The sequence below is a fragment of the Molothrus aeneus genome, chromosome 6 (genome assembly GCF_037042795.1).
Source record: "Molothrus aeneus isolate 106 chromosome 6, BPBGC_Maene_1.0, whole genome shotgun sequence".
In the NCBI taxonomy this organism is placed as follows: Eukaryota; Metazoa; Chordata; class Aves; order Passeriformes; family Icteridae; genus Molothrus; species Molothrus aeneus.
In genome coordinates this window covers 31,845,916-31,861,661 of record NC_089651.1, presented here as the reverse complement: position 1 = coordinate 31,861,661, position 15,746 = coordinate 31,845,916, and the positions used below count along the sequence as shown (strand labels likewise).

Sequence of the window (15,746 nt, the reverse complement as noted above, 5' to 3'; positions counted from 1 at the left end):
CGTGTCTAAGCTTTGTGGTAATTTTAGTCTTTCTTTCAGTGAAGTAGGACTCACTTTAAAGCTAGTAACAAAACACTTGTAAAGGAAAAGCTGGAAAGCTTATTTTTTTGTACAGTGCTTTTTTCTGACTACACAGAAAGACTGCATTTGGTTAACTGTAGTGCAGTTGGCACTTGAAGAGTTACTTTGGAATAGGAAAAAACCCAAAAAACCAACAAACAAAACCCCCAAAAAACCAATCCAAAAAACACCAAAGAAAAAAGGAAGCAGTTCTTCCTATAATAACAGGGTGCAAAGCCCAGAATGACTCTGCTGCAGGAGGTGTCTGAGTTCACTGTATGCAACAGGCAAGGGAACCCAAATGTATGAAGTACAAGCCAAACTTGGTGCTAGTGGTTCAAGTGTCACTTAAATTGTGGAGTGTGACTTTGTCAGCAGAAAATGATGGAAGTAATGGGTCACCTCGGGCAGACCTGCACAGAGCCCACGTAACGCAGGGGGAAAGCAAAGACAATGACGGGAGCAGATGGGAAGAACCTCGACATTTTCTCGGTGCTGATAACTGACATTCCCTGGCCATCAGGTGTGGTGGAAGTCCAAATGCAGTCTTTCTGTGTAGTCAGAAAAAAACACTGTACCAAGAATAAGCTTTCCAGCTTTTCCTTCACAGTTTATCCCCCAAACTGCGGTGGGCAGCTGTTTTTGAAGCTTATTTTTGGAGAAAGAGACACTTGTCTCCAAGTGACCAACCAACTGAACCATTCCCAAACTCGTCACCGCCGAGTTTGTGGGGGCAAGGGGCGAGGACGTGTGCGGGATGAAGCAGACGTGGGGACGGACGAACGAAGCCTCGGTGGGGACGGAGAGCTGAGGGCGCACCCACTGCCCGCCCCTCCAGGCCCTTAGGCATCCGTCGCGATCGCCGGCGAGCGGCGAGCGGGGCCTTGGCTGTGTAGGCTCCGAGGCGGCGCACGGAGGCAGGCGCGGCGGGCAGCCCTGCGTGGCCGTTGGGCGGCGGGGTCCTGATTTCGAACGGCGAGCGGCCCAATGAGAGGCGCGGGCGGGGCCGCGCGCTGGGTTTGAGCTGGGCGGTGAGCGTGGCTGCTATGGCGCCCGCCGGGGTCTGAGGGGCCGGGCTGGGGGGACAGAGGGTGGGGGGGGGCGCAGGGATGGCGGAGCAGAGGCGGAGGCTGGTGCGGTTAGCGGTGCTGGAGGAGCTCCGGGCTTCGTACGGGATCAAGGTGAAGAGCGGAAGCTGCCTGGCGGCGGCCAAGGCACCGGGAGCTGCAGCGGCGGAGGTGAGCGGGGCGGGGGAGCTCCGCGGGCTCCGCTTCCCGGGCCGGGCAGAGCAGAGCTAAAGCTCCCACGGGTCCAGGGGCTGCTCCTGTCCCGCGAGCGCTGGTTCCGGCAGCAGTGCCGTTCCCGTAATGCAGCGGCTCCTGCCAGCCCCCAACAGGGCATCAATCACTTCCTGTAATGGGAAAAGAGCTTTTTTCCCCTTTCCTGCAGCTTGTTCCAGGTGGCCATTGTAGAGCCGTGTTATGATTCAGGAAGGCAGTGGCCCCCGCCCCCGGCAGTTTGGCAGGCCAGATGGCGAAGGAGATGTGTTCCTCTTTTGTCCGCGGGCTTGCTGGCCGCTGAAACACCCGCGGTCGCCTCTGATCCGTGCGAGAGCTTTTTGTGCTTCACTGTGACTGATGTCAATCACCACGGAATTCAAATCTTAGTAATTGTATTATTTCTTGGAATATAGCTATGGTGTTGTTTCTAAAAGCTCTGTGTCTTCTACTTGATTTCTTAGATTTTTGGATTTTTTGAAGAGCATTATTTGCATGGTTTCTTAGTATAAGGCATGACTAAGTAATTTGGCACAGACAGCTCTTGCCTTACTTTCCCAGTGATCCAGGAATGAAATCTCTCCCATTACCTTAAATATCAGGTTTGAATTTGATGAAGGAAGGGTTTTCTGTCTCATGACTGTTATTTAAAACTGACGTATTATAATGGATGCCAGCACTGAGTTCCATTAGAGAATATTGATCTTCTGGGAAACTCTTTAATTTATAAAATGTGGACCATGGTCAAGTCCTAAACAAGATCACTGTGCAACTGGTATGGCACAGAGCTGAACATCCTCAGACTGAGCTTTCTGTAAGGCTGAGAAGACATTACACAATGCTGCAGTAATCCTTGGTCAATATAAACTAAAGAAGTTGGGAAGACTTGCTTGAGGTGGATTGTTTGGAAAGGGAGAAAGCAAGAGTAAAGTTAGAATTAGTTTTCTTCCCCCTCCCCTGTCAGTATCAAACATGGTTATAGACTCTTCTTTCTTTTTCCATTTGAAGGGAAGGTAATAAGAACTGTGAGCAATATATGTATGTCTTGATAAAAGATGTCTTTGTTGCTGTCTGTAGTGCCTAAATTGTATGCAAGGAAGAAAATGTGTAGTTAACTACTGAGCAAGGTAGGAAAAGCTGCAGAATAACATTTGTTTTGCCAAGGGATGTCTTATTTCTGTTACAAGGGAACAGACATAATTTTATTAGCTTTATTATTTATTAAGAAGCAATTAAATCACAACTTCTGATACTTCAAACAAAACCTAGTGAGGTAAGCATGTCAGTTAGGAATGCTCAATGCTGAATTCTAAACCACTGGAATTTTCTAGTATGTAATCTTGTACATACAGAAAAAATGTTCTCTTGGAATTAATTTTCTTTTTATAGCTTTGGTAGCAACCTGGAACACAATGACAGATGTGTTGCTTCTCTTTCCTGACTCTGTTATGTTTGTTTTCTGTAGGACAGATTAGATTGGGTCCAATGGGTTAGTTACTGATTAACTGTTTTCCTGACATGCACAGCAGTTGAATTTCAGCTATGAGTGACTAACAGTTTGCATTCAGCTCTAAGAACAAGTTGGGCATAATCCCAGTCCTCTTCTGGTTGGGAGAGGGACTGGCTTGCATGTTCTGTAAACATGGATATAAGCAAATAAAGTAGAAGTTCTAGGATGTAGAAGTTGTTGATGATGTGGGTGAACATCAGCAGTAATGACTGATGAGATTTACTCATTTTCTTATATGTAACATCCTCTAATGTCTTGCTATAAGGCAGTAGAGACCAGATTTTTAAGAACAAGTACTAAATATGAGGTATAGAACAGTTGTCTAGATCGTTCTGTTGAGTTGAATCCTTCCTAAAAGAGCAATCTTATTTATTAAAAAAAGTTATTTTAATTGTCTTATGTTGATTTTTAAGGAAAATAAGATATAGTCAATTTGAAAAACTAAGGTGAGATTCCCAAGCAATCTGGTTAATATCCTACTGATTTGTGCCTCTTACAAGAAAACTAATTTATTGTAAAATAAGAAGTGTAAAACATACTGCAGAAAAGCTTTCTACTCTTTCACAATCATCTAGGGTGTTACCTGCCACTAAAATCAGTTTTAGATCTCTGGAGATGACAGTGCTTTTCCAGACAATACCTTTTGTCTGTCTTATCTGAAAGAGTTTGTTTTTTGTCCTAACTACCTTTATGTCTGCTTGTGCAATGTGTGCTTCTTTGCAACATGTGGTTGATTATTATTTCAACTTTTGAATGACATTATTTGAATTTTGTATTTCAGGGTAAAATCTTTGGAATATCTTTTCATGCGTTGCCACAATCACTTGTGCCAGAATATGGTTATATTCCAAGGTAAAATAACAATGTATTTTTAGATTTTGTGCTTATTTCGCTCTCTTTATGGTATTGAACCCTTGTCTGAAGAAGGAATGTAATATTTGTTCCATGCCTGCTAGAGCTTCTGGGGGTTATAAGAATAGTTCCACATGGAAAAGGAGGGATGCAGAAGTTAGACAGGGAATTCAGAGCTCTTACACAGTTGTGTTTCTTTGTACTCTTGTCATTTGGGGAAATTATTCTATATACTAAGTTTAACAAAAAATGATGAAATAGTTTTTGTGGAAAGACCCCAGGCTTTATTCTGAGCATCAAAACTGTTACTGTTCTTTTCTCAGCTTTCTCGTTGATACATGTGAATATTTGGAAGAACATGTTCATACTGAGGGACTCTTCAGAAAGTCTGGATCTCTTGTTCGCTTAAAAGCTTTGAAGGTATTCTCTAAAGCTGCTCTTTTTTTTCTTAATAAACTGCATTTTCACTTGGGCATGTTCTAATTTTTGGACCCTTTTCAGTCATATCTAAGTTCTAATACTGGAAGTAGATTGGTAACATTGCCTGCTTTAGAAATGATAGGAGATCTAGTCCAGAAGCTGGCAGGCTTTGCCTTTTTTTTGTCTTTTAAATATTTTGCCTTCCAGGTGATGAGAATAGTTTGGCACTAAACAAACTCATTAGAATTTGTGCACACTGGATGAAATGAGGATGTTTGCTTAGCAATGTTCTCCTGGTGATGGGAAGATGGGAAGCCTCTAAATTAATACATATGATCTGACAACCTTGCCTGTGTCTCATCGTCCATAATGTAGTTGAGTACAACATGGGAAGGCTGAAACTAACAGTGTGGAAGATATGTCTGTTGTGACAAGGGCTCTAGAGCATTACTGCTCAAATTTAGAAATCTGACAATATGCTGAAGACTTTAAATCATGTTTCTTATGGAAAATTTCAGAGCAAACTGGATCAAGGTGAAAACTGCCTCTCAGCTGCACTGCCATGTGATGTTGCAGGGCTTCTCAAACAGTTCTTTAGAGAGCTGCCAGAACCCATCCTTCCACCTCACCTGCAGGAAGGCCTATTCAAAGCTCAGCAGCTTGGAAATGAGAAGAAAACTGCAACCGTGTTGCTCTCCTGTTTGATGGCTGACAGAACAATTGCAGCTTTGAGATACTTTTTCAACTTTCTGAGAACTGTGTCCTTAAGGTCAGTGTAAAGGCTGTGCTTGTAAACATCTCTGAATTCCCTTAACTGCTTCTCTGTCCAGGCAAGTGCTGTAACATTCTGTCAGTGGTTTGCCATTTTAAACTTTCATATGTGCAGATATTTACTTAATTCAGTCATAGTCTTTTATTTCATAAATCCAAGGTTTTCTTTATGAAAACTTAATTAACTGGAGACTTGACTTTATTCAAACTTTGTTCAGCAGAATTACCATGATTTGATACCTTGCATTCCCGAAAATTGAGAGGAATCTATAACTTCTTGATTTCAGTAACATAGTTGTTCAATTATCTGGCTTGGAAGGCATATATCTATGCATTAATCTTGTTGTATAAGCGCTCCAGTGAATGAGTCTATTTTTTTAACTGCATTTGTCTTATTTGGTCTTTTCTTTCTCCACTGTTTATATTATCCAATAATTTGAATTTAAAAAACCTTTTCTTGTTAAGATCCAATGAAAACAGAATGGATAGCAGTAATCTGGCAGTGATTTTTGCTCCCAACCTCTTGCACTCGAATGAAAATGAAAAGATGTCCACTAGTACAGAAAAAAAAATTCGCTTGCAAGCTGCTGTTGTGGAAACGCTTATTGACCATGCGGCGGAAATTGGTAAGATGATAAATGCTTATCAACGTGTCTCAGTGCACCAACCTGTGTGCAGCTTTTCTTTTCAACTTTTAAGAATCATTAAAATAAAGTATTTCTTAACTATTCCAGGACAAGTACCAGAATTTATCTTGGAAAAGATTCCTTCAATGTTGGGTGTTGATGTCTTTCAATCTACTCCCTCACTGTGGGGCCATGAGGACAGTGAAAATGAATCTCCCAGTGAATGTAAGAGGAGGAGGCACCGAAGTGTTGGGGGTAGGTATGTTTTGTGAAACTTTCAAAGCAAAAACAGAATTTAGACTTCAGGTAGTCTGACCCTAAGCACTTGCTTCTTCCACAAGCAGAACAGATGCCTTCAAAACTGGTTGGGTTGGATTTGAAAAATGTATATAGGACTTCAGTAATCACATTATTGTATATTTACGCAGAGTTTTCTTCTGTTGTCCATTAAAGAAGCTATTTTGGATTGGTATAGTCAAATTAATATTTTGGCTTTTTTTTGAGTCAACTTCAGATCCTGTTGCAGAAGGCTATAGGGTTGGTTTGTTGTTGTTGCTAATTTTGAAATGGTACTTTAGTGTAGACTTAGAGAAGTCAGGTCATGAGAAATTAGGGATGCAAATGGCAAATGTGTTTTGAATTAGAGTAGCTAATTTGTTTTGAAGTGTAAATCTGAATTGGGTATTGTTGGATACTGTGTGCTCTGGTATCATGGATCTGGGATTTTGGGTGAGGTTTTTTCAGCTTTCAACAGGGTTGAGTTGGGTTTTTTGCTAAATATGGGCAATCAAATGGTCCATTCTTAGTTCTGCACTCTCTTAGAGGAAATACTATGGAACATGTATGCTTGACTTCATTCAAATCCACTGTGAAGGGATCTTTTATGTATTGCTGTAAAAATATAAGTATTTATTTAGCTCATGTAACCTGACAGTAGTTGAAATTAAGACTGTATGTTATGCCATGGCATGGTTTTTTTGTGTATTGTGCTTCTTTGCTCTGTTTGTTTGTTTGTTGGGTTTTTTGTTTGGTTCTTTTTAAATAATTTTTATTTTAAGGAAAATAGATTTTTCAGCTATTGTGAAAGCAATAAAAACTATGTTGGTGGGAAGATCTGGGTTATGATATTCTGTACATAAAACAACATTTAAACTGATTTACTTTCTTTCTCCCTAAAAAAAAATGAGTTAGGTGTGAGTTGAAAATAGAGCAAGACAGGCTTCACATTTAAATTTGATTGCTCGGTGTGTCTTGCATTTCAGATATTGTTAGTGGAGCATTGAATAAATTTAAATCTAACAGAACCCCCTCCACTACACCTCAACAAGACAGCAGCGGTAGGTACTGGTGTATTTGTACTGAGTAAAGCCCATGCAGTATCTTCTGGATTTGTTAACTATATTCAATAATATTTTAACTAAAGAATTAGAACTTAGTTGAAGGCAAGTGATTAAATTTAAATTGTTTAAAATGGAATATAGTTACATATTTATTGAGGATACTGCATTTACTACATTAATTCTTGGAGCAGCTACAATCACTGCAGTAGTGGCTATGTGGTTTAGCTCTTTAGCTCTGTGGGGATTACCCAACCAAAATTGTGCTTTTTAGCTAATAAACCACTACAGCCTCAGTGCAGTAGTGCAGTACTTTATCATCCCTGGAATGAATCTACCAGGACTAAAACTCTTTCACACTTACTGTCTCTGAAGCTTTCGGCAGATGACCATACATTTACTTCCTCCTAATGCCTATACTGTTTTATTGATCTGTGGGTTTGGATTTTCCTGTCTGGTACCTTAAACTTGCAAAAAACCATACAAAATAAAAAATCCAACCCTAAGCTATACTGATTGCTTTGCATGTTCAAAATGCATGCACTTTGGCTAAGCTTTTTTCAGAGTTAAAAAAACCCAAAATAACTATTTACTAAACTCTCCAACTTTTAAGCTATTACCGCAAATTTGATTTTCTTAATTTCAGTCCTTTCGTCAGCGACTCCGGTGGTTCTTACTCCAAGTACCAAGAGGAAACTTCCAACTGATTGCTCTCAGGGCTTGTCCAGCAAGAAGAGACGCTCTTTTAAGCACAATTTTGCATTTGAGTTTTTACCAAGTAGCATATTTAACAGCAGCTCAACACCAGCATCAGGTACAGTGCTGTTACTTTTTCATTGCTGCTTGAAGTGACTGTTGGTGGCTCTTAATTTAAGAGTGGAGCCGTTTGTTCTTGTTAGACAGTCATTGATGCTCATTGCTGAAGTATTCCTTGCACTACTTCCCCATCTTGGTAAATAGTGTATGTTTATGTTCATTGGTAAGTCATGTTACATGGACTGAGCGAAAGCCAAATTCTCTTGCTTGTGTTTTTGTTCTGTTAATCTCTCATACTTGCGATCCTGATGCCCTTTTACCTTTTTTACTCTCTATCATCACTCAGGATATACTTTTCTTTCTTGGTGCACAAATCCATGAAGACTGCCTATGCTTCCAACCTTTTGGAAGTTGTAGCCTTTTGTCCCCTAAATGCTTAAACAGCTGATCCTAGCTCTATGAGAAATGTAATTGTTGCTTTTATAAAGCTTCTTTCTTGTGTCCTATCACCTCTTGTTTTTCCTCTAGATGCTACATCTCAAAACTCTAGAGAAAATTTTGCTTTTGTTTGACAATGCTTTAGTACCACTTTATTCTACTAGAGTGCTTCCAACAATCAGGCTATTCTGAGAATCCTGTTTTATTTTATTTCATTCTTTAAAGTTCTGCCAACTGAAGTTAGAGTGGAAGGATATTTCTAGATTGGCTGTTTTGCTTGATTTCCCCCCCTCCAATGAGTGTTGTAAAGCTTAGTGCTTTTCTTATTAAATCATTTCATGTTCTCCATGTTTCTATGGATAAACAAACAAAAGCAATGGCATTTTATAAGATAGCAGTGATGCAGGAGTTTCATAAAATATCCGGTAGTAGAAAAAACCAACTCTTTTCTTCATTGTTGCTTCAGCTGTTCTGGCTAGGTGTGTAAAAAAAAAAAAAAAAGAAAATGCACACCTCAAATAATAATGAGGCTAAGTCTAATTTTTCTTTGTGAGCTCTTAAATTTGAGGAATTGATCTGATGATAATACTGTGGAAACTTATTTGAGGTAGTGATATCTGTAGCCTGCAATTAATTGCATTCCAGCCACTTTTATGGATGCTACAAGCAACAGCTTTGTTTAATTTTAAGGTGGAAATGCAAGTAATTTCAAGCCAGCACTCTACAAAATAAGCAAAAAAATTGTCCTGTTTAAAAACCTGTTCTTTATTGTGTTAACTTGTAAGTCTTTATCTGAAAAAAATGTGTCTATTTTAAGTTCATATAAATACAATTTTGTCCCTGTAGTTCAGTTTGAAGCAAGTCCTTGTGTGTGTCTTGAGTCATCACAAACCTCACTGTCCCCTTCAAGCGTGGGTGAAAATCATGTGTCCAGTACAGGGACTAGAAGAAGTAAAAGACTTGCAAGCAAAAAACTATACAGGTAATTAACTCTCAAAACCTAAAGATAAATTGGAAAGGTGTGTCTATACCCCTTGAATAATGACCTCAATCTGTCTCTAAAAATACTGGTTTTGGTAAATTTTTATAGTAGTCTTATAACCACCAGATCTTCTGATGTTGTGCAATTGAGCTCAAAACAAAATAAGATCTGGTATTGTAGCTTTTTGTGCCTGTTAAAGAAAGGTGGGCAAGAAGGCAATAAAATAAGTAAAACAGAAGGAAATAACTGTGAATAAATGTTAGGGTGTTTTCTTTGTCCTCCTAAAGAGTTTATGTCCCTTCTTCCCTTGTGTCCCTCCAGGGCTGAATCAGGAAAGACAGGTTGTTTTTCTCCAAAAATAAGCCGAAAAGAAATGGTTCGTAGGTCTTTACGCTTGAAATTTGGTTTGGGGAAAAGCAACAGAGAAGTGGTAAGTACCTAGTCGTATCATTAGACTGTAGATTTTAATTCACAGTTTGGGGCATTGCTTTTCAGGAGCAGGAAGGATGTATTTAGTAATGGAGGGATCCCTGCTTGCTGTCAAGTACAAGAAGCTTGAGGTTTATTTGCGTAGCAGTAACAGATCGGCTTGTACTGTGTTTGACTGGCGTGGGGCAAGACACTGAGGGAGGGAGCAGCTGCCCTGAATTGACCAAAGAGCAATTCCTTGCCATGTAATATTAAGCTCACCAGTAAAAATGGGATGGGGATAATTTGTGGAAAGTAGCCGCTGCTCAGAGGCTTACTGAGAACTGGCCTGACTGTTGTAAGTGATGACCTTTGCATCCTGTGTGGGTTTGGGTTTTTTTGTCTGTGGTGTTTGTGTGTCCCTTTTCATCTTTCCAATTCTCTCCCTCATCCTGTTGGGGAATGGGGAAAATGAGCATGTGGCTGGGTGGGAGCTTGCCTGCTTGTTGGGATCAACCCACCACGCTTGTGATCAGTGTGTCTCAGAGTTCTGAGTGTCTGACCTGGCAGAGCTTGTGCTCATTCACTCTGTTCACAGTGTGATTGAGTCTGCCTGACTGCAGGGAGGCCGTTCCCCTCCTGGGTCTGCAGAGAGGAAGTATGGCCAAGAAAAGCCTGCTGTGGCTGATTTGTGTAGCGCTTTCCTGAAGTTTCGTCTGTAAATGAGATTCCAAATTACAAGTTTCTATAAAGCAATTAACACTTTTTGTTTGTTCAAGAATATTGTATCAGGATGTGCAGCGGGCAATAGATCAGAAAATATTGGAAGGCGTCTTGCAAGTCAGCAAGGTTTGGAAAGCAGAACTGAATGTGCAAGAAGAGATGTACTCTTCAGCCCATATGTCAATGAAAAATTCCCTAAGAAAGGTGATTGCCTAACCAAATATATTAGATGGGGAAAACTATTTTTACTTTGCAAAAGCAACTTTATGGATAAAAGTATAAAAGCAGTTGGATTAAAAGTATGCTTCTAGCTAAGTCAAAAGTGACTTATATGTTAATGGCTTCTTGGGAAAAATAATTGATTTAGAACAAGCTTGTGTTTCTAATGTATTTTAGTAGCTCTCTTAGTTAAACAAGAGGAGATGCACTATTTCATTTAATATTATAACCTTTTTTTACATTTCTGAAGTTTAAGGGCATAATAACATCTTTAAATTCAGTGCTGCTTTGCTAATTATTTTTCAGTAAGAATTTTGTCTATAGTTATTAAAATGACAATAAATTATTCCTAAACACTGTGGTATTTATTTTAAGGTTCAAGGAATGTAAGCAAGTCAGAAGAAAACTTGCTAACTCCAAAATGTCACAATAAAGTAGTTCACCGAATGTCATGGAATAGTCCTGCTCTTATGGATTCTCAGGTGGTCAGCAAGAATGAGCAAATTCTGCCTGGACACTCTGAAATGGGAGCCAGCTCTTCAGAATCTGTTTTGATATTTGGAAAGCCACCAGTTATTCCAGATGAATTCAAATCTGCGACTGTAAGCAAAGAAGACAACAACTTGGAACTTGTGCTGTGTGAAGATGAAAGTAATTCAACTACAGAAACATTACTGAAAGTTAAGCAAGCCTTTTCTGCATCTGGGAGTATTCTTCACAATTTGATAGGTGATAAGAAATCATCCCTCTCAGTTGTAGCAAGTGAAATATTAAATGAAACTCCATGTCCCTCAGGGCTCAGTTCTGCAAAAGAATTGTTAGTGGAAGAAATTTCTGAAAATCTAGCAAATGTAAAATCCAGAGAGCTGTTGCACCCATTTAATCCATCTTCTGCTGCTGATAAACAGCAATTAAAAAAAGAGGAATTTGATGTTTTGGAGAAAAGACACTTCAAAACTTCTATTGAGATTGAACTTCAGGTCCCAAAACCAGATAAAGTAAAAGAACTTCCTATGCCTCAAGTACTAGCCAAGGAAGATAAGTTTACTGTTGAGAACAGTTCAACAAAAGATGACTTACACAAATCAGATTTCCCTGGAAGAAAAGAGGAAATAGAATTAATACACTCAGAAACAGCTGAAAACTGTACAGTAAAGTGCTGTAATTTGGAAGAGGGTACTCCTAAACCTTCTTTGGCAGGACAGCTGCCTACTTCACAGTTGCCTAAATCTCAAAAAGAAATGAGTAACCAATACTTGAAAGCTGAAAATTCAGGTAAAGTTTTAACTAAAACATCAACTGTTTCTGACCATGGGAAGGTTTCTGACCACATACAGTGGTTCAACCAGCTTTCATTACATGATCCAAATTCTGCAAGCAAAACAAATCCACCCCTGAAGTTTCAACGTACTCCAGTTAGACAGTCTGTAAGAAGAATTAATTCCCTTTTGGAGGCTAACAGACAATCTGTAAGCTCTCACACGGTTAAATCAAGTGATGTTGGTTCACCACTTGTTAAATCTTTGAGCTATGATTCTGCCTTATTCCCCTGCACAGCAAAGCCCTCAAAGAATTCCACGCTTTTGCCGCGCAGGAGTGAAAGCACACATGACCAAGTTTCTGTAGCTTGTAAGCAGCTGGACTTAGCATCTAAATCATGTTACAGGCCATTAAATCCATCAGACAAGCCTGATGTTTCTGTCAGAACTGTTGGAATCCATGAACAAAAAGCAACTGTTCATCCATCAAAGTCTGTTCTAGAAGATCTAACCAATCATGAAATGGTTAAATCCAGTTTGAAAGTTAATGCAAATATAAGTGTTCCAGGTGCTGTCCCAGAAAAATCTGTGATTGCAAGAAGTGCTTCAGGAAAAGAAAGAGTTCGTTACAGAGGCTCTCCAAAGAATCCAATATCTGAAGTAAAACTGCTACCAACTGCAAAGCCAGTAGACTTATAAGGTCAAATATGATGGCTAAATGGGTTCTTTGTAACTTGGTTAACCTTTGGAAAAATCTAAATCTGTATGTTATTTTCCTAGTTCTTTTTATTTGTAATACTTCATCTGTTTTAAATGAATGAGTTGTGAAGATGTACAAATAGCAATTTGTTTCATGTTGAGGTTTTCTTCATTAACTGAAACTTCTGTAAATGCTGGTCAGTTCAACTAAATGAATTTGACTTCTAAAACAAAAATAATCTGTTAGTCTGTAAATAATCTAACACAAATATTTGTGTTAGATCTCAGGTTTTGATTATCTCAGCGTCTAAAAATATGCTGCATCTTCCAAAACTTCTTGCAGTATTTAGATTAAGTATCAAGTTCAAAAACAATTTCTCAAATATTTAAAACAAATTAAACAGGCATATAAAAGGAAGTGTTTTGATGCTGAGTATTAGTAGTTAAATTTATGTACTTTTTTAGTTTTAAGTGTATTGTAGCACTCCTTGATACTACTAGGTTGGACCTCGTGTGAGCTCTATTTGTTTTGACACAATGTGGTTTTTTTGGGTTTTTTTTTTTTGGCTGGAGTAAATTGGGAGTGTATTTTACTTGTTTAGTAGGTAAATGTCAAAATGCAATGCATGCGTGCACACACACTGGAGAATTATTAGAACACATGGAAAACAAATGTGCAGTTTATTCAAGAATTGAAAAGTCTTAAAACTTAATCCAGTGTCGTGTTCTGCAGTAGGTACCAAGTATTTTCAGTTATGAATAATAAAATGTTTTATCTAAATATGAGAGGGGAGTTTTAACTTATTTTTAGAGCTGTAGAATTATGTTAACTAAGTGGTGCAGAAGCCAAGTTTAGATGCTGAAAGTGTTGCAAGAGATGAATGTAAGAAGCCATAGTCTGTTAAAGGTTGATTTGCACGAGCAAATGTTTACATCCTTTGGAATGAAAACTGTTTGTCTGTCATCAGTTGTAAAATTATTTGAGTAAACACTTGAAACTGTTCATTAGCCTTTTATATGTGTGAATTGCTTATTGGCAAAATGTTAGAGCTGAAGCACTGGATACTTTTGGTTTTAATAAAACCATTGTTTTTCCCTTTTCTGAGCTTGTTCTTCTATAATGACTTGGAAAGTTCAATTATGCTGTTATATGCAGACACCAAAATTAGTAAGTCAGAAGTAAATCTGTTCTGGCTGTCCTTTTTGTTCATCTTAGCTACGTATTGGTAATTCTCACAACTAGCAAAAGATATGAGGCAGCATAGCTTATCAGCAGTGGTTTTCTGAGCTTCTTAAAAGGATATGTTAGTCAAAATAGTCAAAAGAAAAGTTCTTTTCCCTGTCTCCTTCCCCATGTATCCACCAACCTGCAAGTTGAATTGGGTCAGATTGATCTGTGGCAAACTCCTGCCTCACTCTTGCTACATTGCTGTTAAATCTAATACCAGGCAGCCAGCCATGCAAAGATCTTAACCAGATTGCTTGGTGGTGTGCTTAAGAATGGGAAGCTTCAGTTTCATGAAGGAGTGAATAAGGCAGCTCACCACCATCCAAAGAGGAGGCTGCTTCTCTTGGCACCATGCTCCTCCCTACCATGTGCCTTCAGCTGGTGCTGGCAGATCCCTCAATAGGCTGAGCAGGCACCAGAGCACCATGTTTTGAATCATCTCACTGAGGCAAGTAGGGATCAGCAAAACAACTTCCAGCTGTCATGGCAAGGAGGTAGGAGATGGAAATAGGACAGAAGGAGTTAAAGGCAGTGTCAGGAAGAAAATGAGGTCTGCCTCCTGTAATAGCGAGGTGTCACACTGATTTTTGTTTAGAAGACTAAGACTTGTGATTGTCAAAGCTGCATTAGCATTCAAAATATTTGGTACATATTAATATTATCCTATGTGGTGCAGTAAGCTACTTTTGATCATCCATGCAAGTTAGTCTTGAAACATCTAAACTTGGCTTAGGGAGAATTTGGTAGGGCCCTGACAAAGCTGTAGCAGAAAAAAAAAATCTTAAAGTTTAAATTCTGTTTTTAGAAGTTTTGCAGAACAGTTTGGACATACAGCCCTTTATATAAAGTTGATTATGTTTTGCAGAAAGACACTAGATGCCAGCTGGAAGTCCCTACTGCTAAATCCTGCAAGTTACACCTTGCATAATGTACCAGAGACCAGCCAAAAAAAAAAAAAAAACAAAAAAACCCAAAAAAATCAACATGTGCAAGTGTAGTCCATGGACTGTTGTGGTTTATGTGGTATAATTTAGAGTTTTTCTGTGGATAGCTATACTAAACTGGGATGTGATGCATTCCCCTCAGTAACAGTGAAGGTGTGATACATAAAACAACCTTTAGAAGCTACCGGTTTGCCAAGCTGTGTTAGATGAGAGACTGCATTTAGCAAGATACTTTCGTAGTTATCTTCTTGGTAACCTCCGCTCTGGATGATGTGTCTACATTTGCTTAATCTGGAGCAATTTACCTCCAAGTCCTTGGAGATGGTTGCTGTGTTGCTGCCCTGTAAACCTGCAGTTAGGTAACACTATCACCTTGTAAGTAAACCACTGATCATATTATTCTAGGGACAGAAATCACAGCAGGAAGATGGATACTCTCCCGGGAATATGCAGTATCTTATTTCTGTCACCATTAATGCATCAAAACCCTTCAGTTTCCTTTTTAGACTGTTATGTTAAAAAGAGAGGTTTTTTTTCCCCTCCGAGCTTTGTGTCTCTGCGGGACAATGGAGCGCTCGGTCGCGGCGGCACCCGCGGGCAGCTCCCTCCCGGCCGTGGCTGCGCACGGAGGATGCGCGGCCGCGGAGCCGCCGCCCCCGCAGAGCCGCGCTGGGAGCGGGAGGTGAGCGGGGCGCTCCGGTCCGGCGGCTCCGAGCTGCTACCGAGCCGCCCGGGGGCCGGAGAGGGGAGGGGAGCACGGCCCGGCTGCCCGGGGCGCGGCGGTGCGGGCGGCCAGCGGGGATGCTCTGTGGAAAGCAGATCTTCCCTCCGCAGCGGCCGAGGGAGCGGGAGGGCTGCGGGCGGAGCGTGGTGCGGCGGGGGAGCCGCGCACAGGCGTAGCGGGGAATATTCCCAGCTTTGGCGTTTTCAGCCATTTTTGCCTCAAAAACGTTCCCAGGTGCCTTGCGCCGGAGGCTGGAGCACTGAAGCATCTTTGAAACGTCTGGCGTGAAGAAATCAGGCAGCTGTGCGTGTGTTAAGGAATCAAAGGGGAACTCGGGGGGTTTGTTTATCCAGGGGACTGGAAGCGATGCATTTCAGTTAGACTCTGATGTGACGGGGAAAGGAGCTTTAAGAAAACAAGCATTCTGATTAAAATTCAGCCTATCATAGGACCGTAAGCGGTACTTGCTTGTTGTGGGCATTTTTGTTGTTGGTTTTGTTTTTGGTGGTTTTT

The 15,746-nt window shown here is 40.1% G+C and overlaps 2 protein-coding genes across 5 annotated transcripts in view; both read left to right on the top strand.

The window, feature by feature from the left end:
- Nucleotides 1-1,169: 1,169 nt before the first annotated feature.
- Nucleotides 1,170-13,437, top strand: ARHGAP11A (Rho GTPase activating protein 11A). Of its 2 annotated transcripts, XM_066552488.1 has the most exons (12): nucleotides 1,170-1,298; nucleotides 3,629-3,699; nucleotides 4,023-4,119; nucleotides 4,638-4,888; nucleotides 5,356-5,516; nucleotides 5,625-5,771; nucleotides 6,779-6,853; nucleotides 7,500-7,667; nucleotides 8,894-9,029; nucleotides 9,351-9,459; nucleotides 10,217-10,364; nucleotides 10,755-13,437. In XM_066552488.1, exons 1-12 carry the CDS (start codon nucleotides 1,170-1,172, stop codon nucleotides 12,335-12,337), a joined length of 3,075 nt encoding a protein of 1,024 aa, XP_066408585.1. In that variant the 3' UTR covers nucleotides 12,338-13,437. The 2 variants fall into 2 exon arrangements, with proteins under 2 accessions (XP_066408585.1, XP_066408586.1); XM_066552489.1 differs by lacking the exon at nucleotides 6,779-6,853.
- Nucleotides 13,438-15,084: 1,647 nt separating this feature from the next.
- Nucleotides 15,085-15,746, top strand: part of SCG5 (secretogranin V) — a 28,337-nt gene continuing 27,675 nt past the window's right edge. The window contains exons 1-2 of one of the 3 annotated variants that reach the window (XM_066552492.1): nucleotides 15,150-15,191; nucleotides 15,468-15,536. The gene's annotated coding sequence lies outside the window, so the exon portion shown is untranslated. Of the gene's footprint in view, nucleotides 15,192-15,379; nucleotides 15,537-15,746 lie in introns of those variants that run through there. The other 2 variants (XM_066552493.1, XM_066552491.1) reach the window with 2 other exon arrangements.